General features: G+C 39.7%; 1 protein-coding gene across 2 annotated transcripts in view; it reads left to right on the top strand.

Annotated features, from left to right (window-relative positions):
- Nucleotides 1-21,932, top strand: part of ap4b1 (adaptor related protein complex 4 subunit beta 1) — a 29,692-nt gene that overhangs the window by 3,331 nt on the left and 4,429 nt on the right. For both annotated transcript variants that reach the window (XM_076277164.1, XM_076277165.1), the window contains exons 2-8: nucleotides 6,791-6,914; nucleotides 7,412-7,636; nucleotides 9,382-9,512; nucleotides 10,256-10,403; nucleotides 10,511-10,799; nucleotides 11,074-11,281; nucleotides 11,768-11,851. In XM_076277164.1, coding sequence (XP_076133279.1) covers nucleotides 6,791-6,914; nucleotides 7,412-7,636; nucleotides 9,382-9,512; nucleotides 10,256-10,403; nucleotides 10,511-10,799; nucleotides 11,074-11,281; nucleotides 11,768-11,851 — 1,209 coding nt within the window. The remainder of the gene's footprint in view (nucleotides 1-6,790; nucleotides 6,915-7,411; nucleotides 7,637-9,381; nucleotides 9,513-10,255; nucleotides 10,404-10,510; nucleotides 10,800-11,073; nucleotides 11,282-11,767; nucleotides 11,852-21,932) is intronic.

Genomic DNA, 21,932 nt, shown 5'->3' with positions numbered 1-21,932 from the left:
ATTTTTTCTCATGTACATTCTTCAGCCAAAAATAGCAAATGCTCAAATTTCATGTAATCATTCACATCATACCATACCATCACATTTTATTGCCGTTATGGATGTTACAAAAAACATAATTTTCCATGGAATTGCCCAAGTACTTAGTACTTATACCACTGTATCAAAGACCAATAAGTGTGTACCAACACAGTTGATGTAGTGAATTAGTAGACCTGTTCCAAGACATCGAAGACACAACATACATGTCATATGTACATGTAAATAATTAACTGGTACACTTAATAGGTTTATTCCACTGTATCAAAGAGTAACAAGGTTGTAGCAGCACAGCTGTTACATGTACACTGAAGACAATGAGGCCTTGACTGGAGCTAAGAATGATTTGTATATCAAATCCATCATGACCAGATTTACCCCATCCAGCAGGTCTCAGGTCAGCTCTTTGCCTCTGATGAAAATTTAGGCAAATTGGCAAAGTTTTGTAAAAGCACTCAGTATTGGGCAATTCCATGAAAAGGTCATCCTTACCATGGAAAAAAAAAGTAGTGCATACACAAATAGAACTGTTGTTAAAATCTTCATTTAGGTCTATATGTTATTGTTTGTAACTGATCTGATTGAATTTGATGGAGAATGACACTCTTTTTACATCATAAATATGGTGTGCAACCATACAGAAACAACATATTTCACATGGTAATATTATACATATTTCAAAAGTGGATAAATGGACCCAATGTTCAAACAAATTGTGTCATTTGACAAATTCCAGATTGACAAGGGAATGGTAGAGTAATGTCTATGCTCAGCTTGCCTTTAAGAGCACAACTCTTACATTTGTAAGGCTTTTGTTTTTAAGTCAGCAAGTTCCATGGCCATGTCACATCCATAACGTTTTATAGGAAAAGTTTATGCTACACATACAGTGTTGATGCGCCAATGTCCATAGTGTCTGTGCAAAGCTGATTTATATCAATGTAAAGTGTGATGACCAAATTGTGCCCCTTTCTTACTTTTAAAACCTTTAATGGTGCGTTATGGATGTGACGTTATGGATGTTACATAATGTGAATTTACAGGACTGGGGACTTTATTATACCTCAAAGCCGATAAAACGTCTGTTCTGGTGGCATGTCAGTTTCAACGCATTTCAACTTAGTGTTTACAATTGACATTTCAAAGATTATTAGGTTGATCAAAACCACAGGGAGGCCTTGCCTAACCATTAGCAAAACAAACATAATATTAGCCTATTTTCAAGTGGCCTAATAACGAAAATCTGAGCGATTATCTTCCTGTAACTGTCATACTAATGTTGTACAGTAACTGGATTATCGTGTTAGCTGGTGAAGATGGCTGACTTTGCAGCTGGAGTTAACACAGCAACCTCCTTCTGTTGCAGATCTGTTCAGCCTGCCGTTCACGTCTGCTTAACACAGTTTAATTTTAAATGTGACGCGATATGACAGCATTTGAAGTGTCAGGTCCTCTGTAGCTAATACCCACAGAGTAACATGAGTAAGGGCAGCAATAAACTAGATGTACCGCATAGCGGTACAAAATATGACCGCCGCTCAGTCCTGCATATTCTCTTCACAAAAATAAATCACGCTTGTCAATTTGTCTCCATCTCCTACTCCTGCAACTCATGTGCATGTAAATGTGTGCATATGTGAGTTTGCTTTTGTTTATAAGAGTGTGTGTGTGTGTGTGTGTGTGTGTGTGTGTGTGTGTGTGCTTGTGTGTTTGCATGCCCACATGCGTATGCGTGCCTGTGTGTGTGTGTTTATGTATCTGCATTCATGTGGGTGGGTGTTTGTGCATGTGTGTGTGTGTGTGTGTGTGTGTGTGTGTGCTTGTGTGTTTGCATGCCCACATGCGTATGCGTGCCTGTGTGTGTGTGTTTATGTATCTGCATTCATGTGGGTGGGTGTTTGTGCATGTGTGTGTGTGTGTGTGTGTGTGTGTGTGCTTGTGTGTTTGCATGCCCACATGCGTATGCGTGCCTGTGTGTGTGTGTTTATGTATCTGCATTCATGTGGGTGGGTGTTTGTGCGTGTGTGTGTGTGCGTGCGTGTGTGTGTGTGTGTGTGTGTGTGTGTGTGCTTGTGTGTTTGCATGCCCACATGCGTATGCGTGCCTGTGTGTGTGTGTTTATGTATCTGCATTCATGTGGGTGGGTGTTTGTGCATGTGTGTGTGTGTGTGTGTGTGTGTGTGTGTGCTTGCCTGTCTGTATGTGTTTATGTGTGTGTGTGTGCTTGCCTGTGTGTGTGTGTGTGTGTGTGTGTGCTTGCCTGTCTGTATGTGTTTATGTGTGTGTGTGTGCTTGCCTGTCTGTATGTGTGCGAAGTGTGCGTGCGTGCGTGCATGTGTGTGTGTGTGTGCATGTGCGTGTGTGCATGTGCGCGTGCATGTACTTTATGTGTGCAAATCACAAATGAGTGGGTATGGGTTAGGTTCATGCGGGCTCTTGAGACTAACATACCATAAATATTTTGTTATCTTGGGTGCAACGGTTCTGGTAGGGCTAGTTATTTAGGGGAGTGGCCACCAAGTTTCATGTTCCCTGGTGTTTCAGTAACCCGGGAATCACTGACCAAAATTGATGACAGTAAAAGAAAAAAATAAATTTCTTTTTCATATTTTAAATGACTCGTCCTGATTCTTCCTGTGGATCTTAGTGGGCACTGAGGAAGCAATAATTTCATCGCTAGTTTTTCATGATTACTATTTCAATTGTTTCATATCAAACTTCACTACTTAATTATGGTTTTATGTAGTTTGTCGAGGACTGGTTCAGACACGTCACATCCATAACGTGAAACCGTCACATCCATAACGCCAGTTTTTCCTACATAATGCATTACGAAAATGATGCATAGTTTCAAAAACACACTTTTTGTGTTCATTCAAGTCTCCTTCATGGTACATATATCATAGTTTCGGCAGTTTCCTTCAAAATTCACAGAGTTTGTAGAAAACCTGTAATCTCTCACAAAAGTGTGTCCATTTCATGTCACATCCATAACGCTGATAAAATGCCTTGTATTCTTAAGATGAAATTCATTATATGAAATTTGAGGATTTCTCAGTATTCAGAGGACAGAGGTTGCATTAAAAGTTATGCAAATTAATTCACTGATACTAATTTTGCCCCCACTCTAAGGCATTTTGTTTACCAATATGAGTCCAATTGTCACATCCATAACGCTGGAACTGCCCTATTACAATGTAACAACTATAGCCTATGTAGGTACCCACAAATACATAATGCAAGTACAATGATAGTACAGTACCTGATAGTACATGTTGTTACACAGGTTGTACCACTGTACCTAATTAGGTAGGTACACTGTAACAGCGGCACATTAAAATAAAGTGTTGCCAATGAATTTCCCCAGTAGTGGACAATAAAGACTTCTCTTCTAGCCTACACGTCACATGTAGCCTACTAGAAGTGATGTTTCAGCTAGAAGTGATGGTTCATAAATTAACCCTCCAACTTTGCTGATGCACAGAACAGGTGTGCTGAGCTTTGTTTTTGGCTCTTCAAAGTGTTGTAAGTAAGGTGGTGTAAATAGCCTATAGGCAGGTGGTAAGACAGGTCAAGAAATATGGTGCAGTGAAACAGTACTATAGTTGATTTTCAGAAGGTGGTTTAGAGTAGTATAAATGAAATATAAATATGTGCACTGTATTACCTTATAAGAGCAGAATAAATATGGCTATGAATAACAATGTCAGTTGATATTATTTTAAATGTTGGTGACACTACATTAATAAGGAGAATAGCAATACTAAACAATAATGTGAATGCAATATCAATGGGCAATAAATGGAAATCAACAAATACTATAACATACAAACAATGACTTAGAACAGCCTAAGTGCATGGTGAACAAATATGTCTTTACACCCCTGTTGACAGGTGCATGCAAAAACACAGAAAGCAGACAAGGATTTTGTTTTGATAACACATGTAATAAGCAATGAACATTTGAAGATGTATTGTTTTGTTCTTCTAACATCAATAGTAGTTGTGCAGAGGTTGTAACATAATGATAAATACATGCTGCCTGTCACATTATGAATATACCCTGTCTTGTCTTGCACATCAGAAGCAGCAGCACTATGCTATTACAGTACATCGTTCACTGTAGGGACTAGTATGAGGGAGACTGAGCTGCCAATCTCTCTTAACAGGTCCTGCATCATATCTACAAATATCTGTTCTGCTCTGCACAAACATAAGCAGGGTCTGATTTAGCGTGGCAGAGTGCTGATTGACAATAACATGGTTCCCTGCAGTGTTTGGTGGATTCCCATTGATGTTTGTGCATTCTGTTTGACTGTACATTTTATGTGTGGCATCTCATTCCTCAGTTGTCTAACATGTTTTCTGACGGCCACTGATTGCATTAGCAGCTGAAAGACCAACTTGTAACAAGGTCCCAATTGTGGATACACCCATTAACAGTCCTTGCGACCAATGACATCCGGATCAGTTTGTTCAGTGTAATATGTTCAGCTCTCTCCCCCACCTTAATAAGTCAACATTATATGATATGACCCTATTTTTACATTATAGCCTACATATGTTATAGCCTAACCCTTATCTATAGGTGACTGATGAGATTCATGTTAGCATACTCATTGGCGACACAATTAATATTGGAGCTATTTCACTGTCGCAGTCGCAGACCCAGACGTGCTTGGTAGCCTAGGCTACGTAGTCATAGGCCAACATGAGACTTAAGCCCCCGTGTCGTCATGACTTAGGTTAACCTATGTTCTTACTGTTATTATCTGTAGGACATATTGTCTGTGGAACACAATTGTAGGCTAGGCCTATATTTGATTTTCAGTAAGCTATCAATGATAAAGCTTCTTTACTTTTTGATGTAATTATTTAGTTTTTTTTATCTATGTAGGCTATTTCTTTAATGTTACATTATTATTTTGTTAATACATGGAATAAATCACCACAAACACACGCGACTGTAGCCTATGGGCTTCTTCTGTAGCCTAACCGGCTTGCTGCAGCGTGGCTAACAACGCCCCTAAAACAAGTGTAACCGTCGGCTCCTCGAGGCTTATATTACTTAAACGAAGTTACAGCAGCTATTAGGCCCGAGGTGCAGTGAAATGGCGTCATCTGGTGGTCATACAATTCACCCGCTATTAGACCTGAAGTGCAGGAGAAGTGGATATTCAACCACGCCATCCTTCAGGTCGCAGCGACACGTAGGTGTACTTTATGTGCTGTGTCATGCTCCCATCTAGTGGTTGTGGAATATTTAACACCCATTATAGTTCTGGGAATAGATGTGCCCTCGAATAAATGTTACAAATGTTGTAACTTTGTTACAAATTATATGAGTAATCCATCTGATAAATTGTGTTTTTCTTTTTATACTTCGTACCTTTATGAATTGAAGTGTATCATTAAGGTACCTTTTTCAATGTCATTACTCTGACATTCGACATTAGTCGACCATAAATTTGGGCAATGGGCACATTGTTAGGGGTTGACACTTTGCATAAGATTTCTCCACATTACTTGATCCAAATTCTGTGATTTTTGTTGTATAAATGTTGTACAATTATGTAGTTTCGTATCAAAGTGGAATGGTTGTTTTCATAAGTCAGCGGCGTTAGTTTGAGCACATAATTGACGTTTTGTTTACATGTGTTCAATGTAAGTCAATGGGAGCCGGAAATACATAAATAGCGGCGTCCAAAGAATCTTTTGCCGGATAGCATGACGGCGGTTGCCTGCACTACACTACTACATGACATGGTGGCTTGTAACTGCATTACATTTTTCTTCGGAAAACAGTTGTGTGTGAAGGTTGCCACCCCCAATAACAGTTATTCATAAGGACATGTTCACATTAAATGTTTTGGGGCTAGATGATAAGTCAAAGATTGTTAAGGATAAGTGTTCTCTTGTCAAATAGAGGGGTAGGTTACCCTAAAAATCTAGACGCACCCTAGCGGCAGCAAATTACATTTGCTTCCAGGGCTAGGGGTAGGCTACTTCACATTTAAAAAGCATACTAGGATAAAAGACCAATTCAAAGTCAAGTTCTCTTGATAAGTTTTGGGAAACCACCGCTGGTTAAATATTAACATTATAACAACCAAATGCAAATGTAACGACCGGTGTGTGAAACTCAAATAACAGAAGAGGAAGTATAAAAGTAATAAAAACCGCTACTATGTGATACCTCAACCTCATGACCTTTTGTTAACTGTCAATGTTGTACAAGTTAATTTTGTTCATCTGATGGTACACTTATCCACTCAGTAAGCCTAGAAATGAGTAAGCAAGCTCAATCACCATACAGAGTACAGTACATCTCTTCTAGCTCTGACTACATATGCACAACATCCAGGGCGTGGACATAGCCTTACTTCTTGTACACTCTAATGTTTGAATTATTTGGTCTTTAGCTGATGATACATGGGGCAACTTTTTGACCAACCGTCATTATTGTGGTTCTGGCATGTTCCCATTGATATTGGGCAACAATTTATTTTCTGGAGAACTTTAATCATCAGTAGACAAATCGTCATGATCATCCAATCAGAATAAATTTAACTGGTTATGTGGTGGCCTAGCAACAGTGCTCAAAAAGTTGCCTCATAATCACCTTTGACAACACAACTGAAGAGAGGTTTGAAGTGTTGTTCATTTGACATTTGATAAGATATGTCCTAATAGAACTTCAGTGGTCACAAACTCAAAAAATGTTTGTCATTTTGTTTTCTTTACTTTTAAGGTTACTTAACAATGCCTTACTTAAGCTCAGATGAGACGGTTAAGGAGCTGAAGAGGGCTCTCTCGAACCCCAACATTCAGTCTGACCGTCTCCGCTACAGGAACTATATCCTACGTGTAATCAGGTGAGAAACGTGTTGTTGCAGTATTGGTGATCTGTAGAATATTGTCAGAGAGGATAGATGTTACCTGTTACTGCACCAACACTGTTTGAGTATCTGTGAATGTTCTGAAGTGATGTGTTTGAGATGTTTTCTTAGTATCCCTTGTGTCCACCACAAAAATAACTTTAAAATGCAGTGTATGGTATGATTTTATAGATGGATTTATGGATCTAATTTTATGGATTGGCTGACAGAGAAATAATTTGTTTTATTAATTATTTTATAATTTCACAGTTACTTAGTTGTTGTCACTAAATTTATTATATTGGTTTAACCTTGATTTACAAAAGCTTTATTTATAATTATAGTTGCATAATTAGGATGAACGCATGAATGCCCCATGACCTTCACTATTTAGGCTACAGCAGCACTTTTCTCCTATGTACTTTCATATTATTATGCGTGAGTTATTGTAACAGTAATATTCTGACAATGTTGATGGGTGTCTTCTTTGACAGATCCATGACACAGGGCCTGGATGTTTCCGCTCTCTTCATGGACATGGTGAAAGCCAGCGCCACAGTGGATATTGTCCAGAAGAAACTGGTCTACCTGTACATGTGCACCTATGCAAGCCTTAAACCAGACCTGGCCCTGCTGGCCATTAACACGCTCCGCAAGGACTGCGCTGATCCCAACCCCATGGTGCGGGGCCTGGCCTTGAGGAACATGTGCAACTTCAGGTCAGTTAAGGCAGGGATCTCCCAAACATAGATGTGCAAATAACCCTTATATAATGCAGTGTCATTTTAACATGTAGCAAGTGCATACAGTTTCATGAGACGTTTTTTACTGTAATTATTGAACCTTTATTGCGGCGCACCTCTCCTGTTTAAACAGACGGTAGCGGAATGGGCGGTCAACGTGACCCCTGATTGTTCTGCCATCAAGGTACTAGTCACAGCAGAGGAACCACGCTAGTGTAAATGGTTCAAAGCAGAGTGGGGGAACCTGGGCGGGCATTTTGATGATGCTATGTGTGTGCGACCACAGGGAGATTTAAAAACACAAGAATCAGCTGATCAACAGGAGCACCAGCAACGAGATACAAAGGAGACATTTCACAAATTGACAGAGAAGAACAAACGTCTCCAACTAAACCACCTAAGATCCTTGCGCCTCTCAACTTTGAATTGCTCCCTTCAATTCCTCCTATAAACAGGACTCCCATGGTGATAGACAATCTGGAAAAGTCATGGAATTGTAAAACCCCATTTTCCAGGCCTGGAGAAATCATTGAATTCAGTAAATTCATTGAAAGTTTTGGAAAAGTCATGACATTTCCTTTTGTCATACTAGGGATATATGTAGGAGGTAGCAAAGGCTACATCATGTCACAGACTGCGATTGCTTCCTTCCTACTAGTTGTAGAATTGTGGGGAATGGGTGCCGCCAGGCCATTTTGCCAGGGATGTTTTAAGTGTATTACCGCATTCAGGGTGTCGGAACAATGAAGAGCCCCAACTGAGGTGACTGCCTCATCTAGGCTTACAGGTTACTGAAGGAGAGTACTTCATCTAGCTAGCAAGTCGAGCTCAGTGATTCTATGCTTTCGTAAAAAAGGCACTCTAATGCAAGAATTTCCCAGGCACATCTTTACAAAATATGACCGCTATGTAAACCTGGCTCTTACCCAAAAACACCAGTGTGTGCAATGCCACAGTTTGAGAACCATTGCCTCCACTCACTGAAGGGAAGGCTAATATTCTATGTTGGAAATCTGATCAGATACATTTCAGTTTTTTAAAAGTATGTTTGAGTGATATAGCCATGTGCACTTCCCTTGTCAGTTAAATGTTTTCATGGTGATGGTGGATAATAGGTAGGGTACTGTTCAGAAGTCACACGGCGGATCATGCATGCGTGTTAGGGCATAGGGCTTTTTTTTTTTTTTTCCACCGCAGAGTTCGGGGCTAAGCTCTAAATGTTTTCAACTATTGGTGATGCGCCTGGTGGGGGAAATAGCACATTTATCCAATCTTGTTGAAGTCACATTACATAATCAGCCGTAAAGTAAGCAATTATGGACTTCTAGACTGTCAAAAGCCGATGTCATTCAAGGTCATTAAAAAATCATGGAAAGGTTTTGAAATTTTGACAGTAAAAAAAAGGGTGGGAATCCTGTATAAATTACTCCAAAGACAGTTGAAAAGAACCCGACATTGTAAGCATCAACATAGTAGGCTACCATATGATTCATAGCAATTTCGCTTACATTTGTAAGGTAGCACAAATTTGCACAGCAGCCAACAAAAGTGTACAGTTCTCCCACCATTCTAGTTTTGAGAATAACACCCATAGATATATGATAACACCAGAGTGACCACAGTGTTTTTTTGTTTGTGTTGGAGAGGGAGAGGGAGGGACATTTAGGATAAAAAAATGTGATTTGTTTTAATTCAAAAGGCTTAATGCCATATCTTTGCAGGATGCCAGGGATGACTGAATACATACACCAGCCTATCCTGAGTGGACTCAAGGACAAAGCTTCCTATGTGAGGAGAGTGGCTGTGCTTGGCTGTGCTAAGATGCAGAGTCTACAACCTAATGCTGAAATTGGTACTAAAAGAATCCCACTTATAACCTGTCTTGGTGTGGTGTAGTGACTCATTTGCACTATCACCATGACCACTATCACCATTGCACTATCACCGTGACACTCACTCACACAGAGCACCTTACCTTACCTAATTTGTATTTTAGTATATTTAGTATATTCTTTATCTTCTACTGTCCTTATTGCTTAGTTGTGTTTTTATATTATATACTTTTAATTACTTTTTCTGCTGTTAGTGAATGTGTGTGTGTTGTCTGTATGCTACTGAGACCTTGAATTTCCCCATGGGATCAATAAAGTATCTATCTATCTATCTATCTAGTATTTCAAGGTACTAACTTAAAGGTGCAGTCTATCTATCTATCTATCTATCTATCTATCTATCTATCTAGTATTTCAAGGTACTGACTTAAAGGTGCAGTCAGGGATTGCGCAAGAAGTCATATTTGTTTGTGTTTATGTTTATATTTACATTTATTAGCAGATGCTTTTGTGCAAAAAAACTTATGTTATATTTTAACCAAGGACTAAATGAAACACAATAGCGAGGTACTGTAGCTCACCCCTACCTTCAGTATTCCCAGAGAAATTCCACGCAGAGTTTCGGTTTGGTTTGGGGTCATGGGTAGGTTACATAAATAGTTTTTCTTTACGCTAACGTTAGATATGGCATTTGGCAAGGGTCTGCAATCTCTGATTTTTTAATTTTTTTTATGGTATTTCCACCCATGTGTTTACCCGGCAGACGCCACCATCGTGAATGAACTCTATGGCCTGCTGAGGGATCCTGACCCTGTGGTGATGGTGAATTGTCTCCGTGCACTCGAGGAAATTCTCAAGCATGAAGGGGGCGTGGTCATCAACAAACCCATCGCCCACCACCTCCTCAATAGGTTTGCCTTTGAAGTTTCTTCACACGTTAGTCTGCATACTTAACAGTAAGTAAAGTAACAGTATCAGCAAATAAAGCTGAATGACGATGAATTTAATCAAATTTCAGACTGAAGGAGTTGGACAGTTGGGCTCAGAGCGAGGTGCTGACGTTCCTGCTCCGCTACAAGCCTCGGAGTGAGGACGAGCTCTTTGACATCCTCAGCCTGTTGGACGGGCTGCTGCACAGCAACCACGCCCATGTCATGGCCGCCACGCTTCGCCTCTTCCTGCAGCTGGCGGCCGGCCACCCGGCGGTGCAGGCTGATGCCCTGGAGCAGGCGCGAGGCCCCCTGCTGGCTATGTGTGGTTCGCAGTCGCGGGAACTGCGCTTTGCTGGCCTATGCCACGTCCAACAGGTAATGCTCTGACAGGCTAGGGGATGAAACATTACGTTGGTAAGGACATGGGTGTAGTTTACTTTAAGCCTTTTCACATACATACTGACAGGTCTTTCCCTACAACTAGATGGGTTACTTTAAACTAGGTTGTAAATAGCTCCTTTTGGAGAAAAAAAAAAAACTTTGTTGTCATTGTCACAATTATAACTACCGGTAATTAAAAACTATTATAATTAAACAATAAAAATCCATAGAGGGTAAGAATGTGCTGAACTCAACCTACCGACCACAGGTGCTGAGAAGCCAGCCGGCCCAGTATGGGGTGCACTACAAGCGCTTCTTCTGCGGCTACTCGGAGCCTGCTTACATCAAGTTTCACAAGATGGAGATCCTAGTGGAGCTGGTCAATGATGAGAATGTGAGGCTGGTGCTTGAAGAGTTGAGGGGCTATTGCACCGATGTTTCCCCAGAGCTTGCCCAAGCTGCCATCGCTGCCATAGGTAATATTACCAACCCCATAACCAATGAGAACTATAGCCATCACTGGACTAAAAGTCTATTTTTAAATATCATTCTAGCTTATAAGAACTTGAGGCTTTGTAGTAATAACACTCTTATCAAATCTGTTGTCGCCAGGCATGGCATTTCTCCCACACTCCAAGTATTGTATGTCCGTGTGTACTTGCTCGCTTTACTGTTGGCTTACATCCTGTTACCCATATCAACTCTTTTTGCATGTCCTAATGCCCTTTCTGATTAAATAATGTGTCAGAAGTCAGACTAGCTGAAGTGTTTGTTCATTTCAGTGGATTCCTGTTAGCTTATGACTACGCAGAACTTTTAATCTTGTGCTAGTTTGTGTCTGCCATGAGACACCCATGCAGTCCTGAACAGTGCCAACCATAAATTCAGGCAATTATGATGTAACGTTTTATGCTCATTCAAAACCAAAACAAATCTAACCATCTATTCTTTGTTTTCTGAAGGCCACATTGGGCGAACCTACAGTGAGAAGTGTCTGGACATCCTTACAGGACTTTTGGGGTTGAAACAAGAGCACATCACGTCTGGTAAGAAAGGATACAGGAAGCTGAACAACAGTCAATTTTAGTAGTAAATACAATTGTGTAAAAAGACTACACAAGTGGTTCTCAAACTTTTTCTGTCATTCCCCACTTTGGAGGTGGGGAATTTTCAAGCCCCACCTGACCCCATCACCCCGGCAAAATGGTAATGTTAAAATATTTTTTTTGCATTTTGGTTTCTACATTACATTTCCTGTCTTGGTCCGCAGGATCTGATGATGTTTTAAGTGCTTTGTCGACTGCTTCTGAGTCCCACGTTTCCAACGTTTGTCTGCGACGCATTGAAAATAACCCATATTGGATTGTAACCGGACAGATTCTGGAATATAGCCGACGATCAATTTATACCCTATCCTAAGACGACAGTTACCACCCAGAGAAAACGTTAGCCAACCTAAAACTGAACAACCATTTCATTCATTAAGTCATTGGACTAAACATTAGCCCTACGCTATTTAATCAGCGCAACATGTCGCCTGAAGTGGAGAAGCAAATACCAAGTAAGGATTATTATTAAGTGTGAAAAATTATTATTTTTCCCGTCTAATTTTTTGTCAGCCCTAGCGCCTAGGCCCTTTGAGACAGAGACACCGTTCCAACTTTAAAACGTCCGGTCAGTACCGGTGTAAGTTGGTCGCGAAGATGACGTCAGGTGGGCGTGCCGTTCGTCCGCCATATTGGATTGAACAGAAAGCGAAACTAAATTTTCACAGGTCACAAATTTGATCCGAACGCCACGAAACTTGACGTACATTATCCTTGGACCAAGCCTCACAAAAGTTACCGGAAGGATTTTTGATTTTCGAAAGCGTTTGCCCGTCACAGCCAAACGAAATCGGCGGCGAAGCTCCGAAACAGGAAGTCGTCCATATCTCAGGAACACTGTCACATATCGATACCAAATTTTGTATATGAACTGGGGACTCCAATGTGAGGGTGCATAAGCTAAAAAAAAAAGAAATATTCCAAAAGTTTCCATCATTTTGCATACCACCCACAGGTATTTTGTAACTCTCACCATTCACCTTCTATCACAATGCCTTCCAAGTATGCTCAATGCCTCTGGGCAGCCACAATGTCTCCGGGGAACCTTGCCCACTCATGAAATCCTTGCTCTGCCATGGGATAGTATGGACTTACGAACTGAAATAGTAAGGAGAACAGTAGCTATATATAGCTTACATAATAGAGTTGTTTTCACATTGACGGTATTCAAATTATCATTTAGGTTTTACTGTGTTGTTTTGTTATAAAGACATGCAAGGCATTCTGGGCCGTAATGAACAGTGGTCGGCAGCACTCCATAGGCTACGTATTAATATGAATAGGTGTTTCTGTAAACCTGGGGACAATAAACAGCTATCTCTGTTACAAAAACGAGCTGGTAATCGCTCATTGAAGAGGGAACTATGATAAAAAGATTGTTTTCCTAAAAGCATGGAGTTGAGTTCGTGGCCAAGTACCTAAAATATCGGTTTCCATGTGTATGTGCTGGATGGCGTGCTTCCTTTATGAAAGTAAGTGTTTTATAGAGTTACTGACATAATGAGTCATGTTGTAGTGGTCAACATAAATGTGCCCCTTCTGTTATTAGAATGCTAAGCGGAGATTTAAAATCATTCATTTCTTGTGTGGCTAGAAGCTAGCTAGCTATGTCATAGGGAGGAGATGTTGCTGTAACGTTATGGGATTTATGTTGCTTAGCGTAATGCCATGGTCATTTTTTTTTTTTTTTTTTTTTAATATTTTTTTGGGCTTTTTATGCCTTTAATTGGATAGGACAGTGGAGATTGACAGGAAGTGAGTGGGAGAGAGAGTCAGGGTGGGATCCGGAAAGGACCACGGGGCGGGAATCGAACCCGGGTCGCCGGCGTACGGTGCAGGTGCCCCAGCCAGTTGCGCCACGGCTGGGGCCGCCATGGTCATTTGATATGAGATGCTTGCAGGGTCGGACTGGGAACAAAATTCGGCCCTGGCAATTTTCTCCTGGACCGGCCCACTACTGGACCGACGATGGATTTTAAATTCTAAATGCAGTTTATTATGCTCAATGCAGCTCATTGCACTTCTAATGGAGGGTGATGTGGTACAACATAATGACTGAGCTAGGCTTAAGGCTACAGTAGAATGCAATAGGTGCAGTGATGGCTCATGATGCAATACAAGGAACAATCATAGCCAGAGTTTTGTTTAAAGAAGACAAAAGGTCAAAGTCTGGTCAATTGTGATAGACATGCTGTAACTTTAGGCTTAGGCCTACTCATTAAAATCAACAGAGAGCCCACTACCTGTATATTGTAACCCAAAACTTAAAGACATGTCAAGATAGGCTACACAGTGCAGCTACTGGCCATTTTTGTGCCCTAACTGGTGAAATACAGTATTAACCTAAGTATGTCATCATATGGCCAACTATAAAGATGTAATCTGCCTGTTCCCAGGGATGGGTAGTATTTCTGAAACATGTAATATGTGTTTCAAATGCAAAATAGTAATTTTGTAATTTTAAAAATACTGCAAAATACTATGTGAAAAACACAAAAAAATTAGATACTACAGACAGGTGTAATTAATAATTGGTAATTAGGCAACAATGGTTTATGTTTATCGCAATCAGCTAATGTGAGAACAGCTGTGTTCAACAACACTTACAGCTTTTCAGTGACAGCTATTGCTGAAGCATCAGCTCTGGTCTGAAGCACTGGTGTGAAGTGGTACGCAAGTAAAGATGAGCAAGTTTACCTGTGCAAGTTCACATAAGGACACTGACAAAGGCAATCATGTCCCATTGTCTCCATGCCAATCTTTAACAGAAAAATGTCAGATATCTCAACCACAATGACATCAATAGATGGTAAGGTGTTGAGTGTACCCAGATAGGTCAGTCACTTAGGCCTACCATATATCGTCACAGGTGACAAGCTAATCATCGCAAAGTGTTGTGCTAATGCTGGGAACAGGCAGGGATGGGCAAAAATACATCAGAATGTATTTCTAAATAAAATACCTAATACCCTCATTTTTAATGTATCAAAATAAACTACAAAATACAGTAGGCCTATAACCATATTACGTATGTATCAAAATAAAATACTGTATTTTTGTATTTAGAAAATACTCAAAATACTTTTTTCAAGGAAGTATGGAAGCACTGCAAAAAAAACTTTTTTTTTATCCCAAACATTTAGCCTATTAAAACTATATAGTAAAAAACAATACAATTTGTCAGTTAAAAAGTTATGAAAAGTAGCCTGCATAGTAGCCTAACTACAACGCCTGACAAGGATGTATTCGTTTGGACAACATTAGGCTATACAGCCTAGAAAGGCTAAACTTAGGCAACCTTTAGTTTGTTAAATGTAAAGCCTAGCTTAATGTTACCTTTCTTGCCCATCTGAAATAACTCTTAGCTTTGCTCCTTCCCTCCTTTCTGTTTTTGTTGTTTTCAAAAACCTGTTATATCCGCAAAACTTTCCCCCCACGGACCACGGACCATCCAACGCATTCAAAAGTAACGCATTCTATTAGCTATTCCAGGCGTCATGTTTAATAAGCTGCCCTTTTTTTTGATGAACACATACAGAGTTTATAAATGATATCCTTTAATTTCATGTTTCCATATCATTATGACCTGATTCGAAATTATGTATTTATTCATGAATTAATTACAAAAGATTTAAAATTTTCATTTTACACCTGTCCGCCATATCCCTTTTCATCTCGCGTACCCCCTAGAAGCAGCTCGCGTACCACCGGGGGTACGCGTACCACAGTTTGGGAATCCCTGATCTAGCTGATGCTTATCCAAATGACTGACAGAGCTTTCAATTAACCACATTATAATCAATATGCCAAAATCATAATTGTGTATCTGTGCCAAAATTCGTAATTCAAGTCCAGTGCAGAACTGAATAAGAAAATCATACGGCTATGTATCATGAAGTTCCAGTATGTGAGAGACTTGACGTGCCTTAATATCTCCAACCTCAAGTATGCAGCTAATAAGGAAATAGAATTGTTATTTAATTAAACAAGGTGAACTTCTCCCCACTGTGGAATGCAGAAAAGGATGCTACAAGGAAGGGAATTCAAACACACTCAACACCTTACCATCTATTGATGTCATTGTGGTTGAGATATCTGACATTTTTCTGTTAAAGATTGGCATGGAGACAATGGGACATGATTGCCTTTGTCAGTGTCCTTATGTGAACTTGCACAGATCAACTTGCGCATCTTTACTTGCGTACCACTTCACACCAGTGCTTCAGACCAGGGCTGATGCTTCAGCAATAGCCGTCACTGAAAAGCTGTAAGTGTTGTTGAACACCGCTGTTCTCACATTAGCTGATTGCGATAAACATAAACCATTGTTGCCTAATTACCAATTATTCATTACACCTGCGTGTAGTATCTACTTTTTTGTGTTTTTCACATTTAGTATTTTTAAAATACAAAAATACACACCAATAAAGTATTTTGAACAGGCAGATTACATCTTTATAGTTGGCCATATGATGACATACTTAGGTTAATACGTTTAGGTTTCACCAGTTAGTGCACCAAAATGGCCTGTAGTTGCACTGTGTAGCCTATCTTGACATGTCTTTACGTTTTGGGTTACAATATACAGGTAGTGGGCTCTCTGTTGATTTTAATGAGTAGGCCTAAGCCTAAAGTTAGAGCATTTCTGTCACAACCAGACTTTGACATTTTGTCTTCTTTAAACAAAATTCTGGCTATGATTGTTCCTTGTTTTGCATCATGAGCCATCACTGCACCTATTGCATTCTACTGTAGCCTTAAGCCTAGCTCAGTCATTATGTTGTACCACATCACCCTCCATTAGAAGTGCAATGAGCTGCATTGAGCATAATAAACTGCATTTAGAATTCCAAATCCATATTTCTAGATATTTTGGTAAAAGTAACTTAAAAGTAATACAATAGTAGTGTAATGCCTTACAATTCAGAGACAGTAATATTATAATCTAATGAATTACTTTGAAATGACAGTAATAAGTAATACATAATATATTACGATTTTGAAGTAACTTGCCCAACACTGATTAAACCACATGTCACTGCTTGACTAAATGAAAAATATAGGCTACTGAACATGCATGGAGATCGTCATAGTTGACAGAAATTACGATTTGTGCCAACATGTTGTAGAAACACAACCACAGCCTTTAGGCCTATTTGGTGCAAATCTTCTACATTGGTTATAGTCAGCGATTCACATTAACTGTAGGCTATCACCACAAGTGTATACTAAACGTTTTTGCCCAAGTTTGTGTGCCGTCATCACATTTTGCAAAATTAGGCTACCTTTGTTACTAACCTACCAGTTGATACTTTTTACGTGCATCGACTCGCGATTGATTGTGCATCTAATGTCTAATATCTAAGAGACTTCCACTTTCCAAGTTCCACTTTCACTGTCGTTGTGAGCTAAAAGGCTACTATATGGGAAATACTTTGAAGTTCCTTTTGAGTCCAAACATGAATAGGTTTTTTAAACCTGTGCTACACTTTTCCACCAAGTTGTGCGAAAATTGTAGGTAGCCTACCCGGAGTTTTTTTTATGTTGACAGACATGCAACTTGCATGCAACTTACGTCTATAAAAACAATATATTTATGGAATAAAATTAGACACCTCTGATTGCTGTTTACGGTTAAACTGCGATGATGTGAACACCAGCCAGCGGAGGGCACCTACTAGCACGCATGAAAACTCCTCACCTTTCGGCGAAATTCGCCGTTTTGAATTTTTTTATTTATTTAAAAAATTTCTTTTTTTTGGGGGGGGGGGGGGGTATGGGGTTACAACTGACTTTACAAATTACGCGCAGACGCGAACGCATCTTGATGCGTTGTAAGACGAGCGCAATTAAAAACTTGCCTGATCCAGCAACGATTATGTGAATGGAGCCCCTATGCATTTAGCCTATTAAACAGTGGAAGCTAATTTTTGTGGATGCAACGTGAACAGAACGCTTGCGCTGGACTACAGATATGCGTCTGAAATGTCAGCTGGAATGGGAGCCCGGCCAGGAGAGATGCTTATAGATGTCACAGGTGGGCTAGTTGAAACTTTCAACTTCTGTAACTGTAAGAAAAAGACGTTGAGATTGGTGTAGCAACGTAGCATAGGCTGTTGTTAAAGTTATATTGGACAGAAATATAGACATAAAGAGTTCATTTGATGTAGAATACGTGCAGTTTGAGCCATCTAGATCGACAAAAGGTGAAGAAGCATACTTTATCAGTATAGCAAAGGCTAATGTGAATAACTAAATAGTTGAATTAAATGCTCCTAAACTGGGCTGGTTTTGTCAAGTTGAGAGACAAAAGCAGTGTTTGACATGGTAATGCTGTCTTTTAAGAAACGTTCAGTGGCCTGATCAGTAGGCATAGTCTGTGTCTACAGGGTTTAACATGTAATGTGAACACTGTTCACACAACTTTATTGGTTGGTTAAACACACTAGCACAATGCCACAATCTGTAAGTAGCCTAGGCTGCAGGTTAAAACATTTCAAACCAATTTTACAAATTAAAGCCTAGTCTACCCTACCCAAGTTTATTTATTACCTGGTTTGGTCCAACAAATATTCAGACTTATCTTATTCAGACTTATTCTAATACTCTACTATGAAGTGTCCATTAGGCCTATGAAATCTTCAGAAATGTCTGATAACTTCGGGCACAAAGAAATAAAGAAATAAAGAAAGAAAGAAAACTCATAGATTACTGAGGAGGAGAGGAGGGCCAGGCTGAAGCATGTTGCCAAACAGCGCACGTGGGCCCCTTCACACTTAGGCCCAAGCCAAAAAGAAGAAATTAAGGTATTTTATTATTTTAAATCTTTGGTTTTAGGCAACTTAATACTCCATGGAAGCTATGCACTATTGGCAACAATGTCACTCGCGCTTGTTTTGCTATGAAACGGCCATTTCCCTCTTCACACGCCCTTCTCACCTTTTTCACCCCTTACCCGTTTTCATGCCTGTACTAGGCTACCATGCATGGACTCGTAGACTATATTTCCCCACAAACCAAGCGGCTGCTTGGACAAATCCACTTGAGGGGTGGGGCAGGGGGGGGCGATCGTAACACACACTGAACCTGTCATGAAGAGGCCAAAATGATTGACATGTCACCCCCCAATCCAAATGGATGCAACTGCATTTATAGGTCTACATCATAGATATATATATATAGGCTAAATAACTTTAAAAAAAAAAAAATCCCGGAGGTGACCGGCCCACATGTGGACCGGCCCACCGGGCATTTGCCCGGTTGTACAGATTACCAGTCCGAGCCTGGATGCTTGTACTCGTAACTTCGCCACTCGTAACTTTAGATCTCTACTAGAGTACTAGACTACTTAGATTACTAAGAGTAATTCATGAAGCATTTTAGACCTAAAAGTAGCGCCTGAGTCTGTGACAGCTTAAGCGAGGACTCCTAAAAAGACCGATTCACAAACGATGTTTTGTGATGGCATTTCACGTCGCGATGTTTTGAAATGCGTCTAACAATCACGAGGGAACAATTTTGTATTGTAGGCATAACTAAGGGATGCAGGAACACCACCAACAACAACCAAAACTAGCCTACTCATTGTTTACATGTACATTAAATGTAACGTTTCATTGTGAATCAAATTAAAAGATTCTCCTCTTTGCAAACGTTGGCATAGGCATATGGTGACAGATTAATTTAATAATGTTGCTGCGTGAATCACGGTAAGCGCGAATGAAGTGGCCACTTCTTAATGGGACTCACAGTATGGAAGTAGGCTAAGTAAAATAGAGATGTTTAAAATAAGATAAAGTTAGGATATGCCCGCTTGACAACGGCAGAGATAACTGGCCTTTGGCCGTAGCAACCATCCATTTAGAACCACTGGCCTTCATAGCAACCAAGGATCTTAGCTGTGATTCATGTAGCTACAGTATGCATGCAATGTGATGCAAAGTATAGAAAGGTGATGAAATATACAGAGACAGGTCAAGAAATATAGTGCAATGTAGACAGTAGTATGCAGTTGATTTACAGAAGGTGGTTTAGAGTAATATGAATTAAATATAAATATGTGCAGTGTATTAGCAGTTATCTCATACAATAAGTAGAATAATGTATGTAGTAGTAACATTATAATAGTAGAAATAATAAGATATATGCAGTGTATTAACAGAATATAATAAAACAGAAAAAATATAGATATTCAATATGACAAACAGATATGTACATTACATTACATTTGGCTGACACATTTTTAACCAAAGCGACTAACAACATGGTAAACAGTTTAAGTTTTAGAGCAATTCTCAACAATATTAGGACAATTTAAAAAACATAAGAATAAGTACAGTAAGAATAAGTGCATCAGTGAGTGCTGTTTTTAACAGTTACGTGTCCGTTTAAGACGGCTGGTGAGTGCTAGGATCAGCAAGACTTGTTGTAAGTGTTGCTATGAGAGGAGATGTTCTCTAAAGAGCTGGGTCTTCAGGAGTTTTTTGAAAATGGAGAGGGATGTCCCTGCCCTTGTAGGAACTGGCAGTGTGTTCCACCAACGAGGAACAACAGATGAGAAAAGTTTGGATTGGCCTGAGCGTACCGGAGGTAGAGCTAGACGTCGTTCGTCTGAGGAGCGCAGCGGTCTGGAGGTATCGTATGTCTGTATGAAGGCATACGCTATGTGCAGTGTGGAAACAGTGTCATTGTAGTGCAGAAACAACATTATAAGAGTAGTAAGAATAAGTTTATGTGCAGGATGAATAGTATAAACATCAGTAGAATAACTGTATAAATGTAATTACAGTAGGCCTATGTACATTTGTAAATAAATAGAAAACTATGGGTGAGAGGGATAAATTAATTTTATTTAATCGTAAAAGTAAATTGCATTCAATTAAATTGCAATTAAAAATCTTTCCAGTAGGCTTTAATGTCACGCAAAAAGTACAACCAAAGCTGAGCTTGATCAACTAGAACGTCTAAAGAACCAGAACTTGAGTGTAGTTTTTTGCTGGGTCCCAGGCCATGTTGGTCTGAGGGGAAATGAGAAAGCGGACAGTGCTGCTAAGCAAGCCCTCAATGAAGAAGTCACAGAATGTCAAATCTCTGCCCCAGACCTTAAACCTATACTAAACTCTTACATCACAGATAAGTGGCAATCTGAATGTAATGTACCAACAACAAGCAAGGAATGTTAATTTTGGCACATTTTCATGATCCACTGGGTCGTTATGGGCCACACAAAATACGGTGTTGCTAAAATTACTCCTATTGTGGCTATTAGAGACATGCGTTCATGAGTATCCAGCTACATTCAATGAGTTAAGTAAAATACATTCACACACAAAAAAAACCCATCACTAATGTTGTGGACATTCCTTTATTCTGAGATACATCAATAGGCTCTCAAAACAATCCCAAACAGACATAAAGTCTTTATAGAGCAAATCCATATAGATTATTTGTCAAATAAACCAGTAAAACAGAATTAGGGGATGGAATATATAACATTCACACTCATAGCTCATATTTTTAAAATAAATCAGTGAAAAAGTATCCTGACAAACAAGCAGCATTTTAATGCCTTAGTCATATTTCATAATTTCAATTTTTTCTCTAGGTTACCTGACAGCCCAGAGAGGTGCAAGATGCGTGACATTATTTATTTTTGCAGCCAATCACTGCTGTTGTTTTATTTTACTGATTTGATTTTAGTCAAATAGTTGTAGAATAGTTGAATAGAGCTTTTGAGGTATTGCTACTGCTCAAACACTGAAAGGCACTGTTAGAATGCTTGGATCAAGCCAGGTTCAGCATAGCGTATGTCACTGTCTGCTCACGTTGGTGACCGGACCAGGGCAAGCACACTTTCGCAGTTCCCGCCGGAAATGCAGTCTAGTTATTAATGTTAAACTATTATTACTAAGGCCCTATTATAAGTAGCCTAGGCTATTAGACATGCATGCCTATTGTCTATTCTTGAAGAATGGCTGGAATTACTAACTATAGTGGTAAAGACGCCCAGCGCCGTTCTTTC

Source organism: Alosa pseudoharengus, unplaced genomic scaffold (assembly GCF_046254945.1).
Source record: "Alosa pseudoharengus isolate Yale_2024_CS ecotype anadromous, Long Island Sound unplaced genomic scaffold, YU_APseudo_1.1 YU_APseudo_1.1_scf_9, whole genome shotgun sequence".
NCBI classification, from domain to species: Eukaryota; Metazoa; Chordata; class Actinopteri; order Clupeiformes; family Clupeidae; genus Alosa; species Alosa pseudoharengus.
The sequence above is the reverse complement of the archived record's forward strand: the minus strand, read 5'-3'. Positions and strand labels throughout refer to the sequence as shown.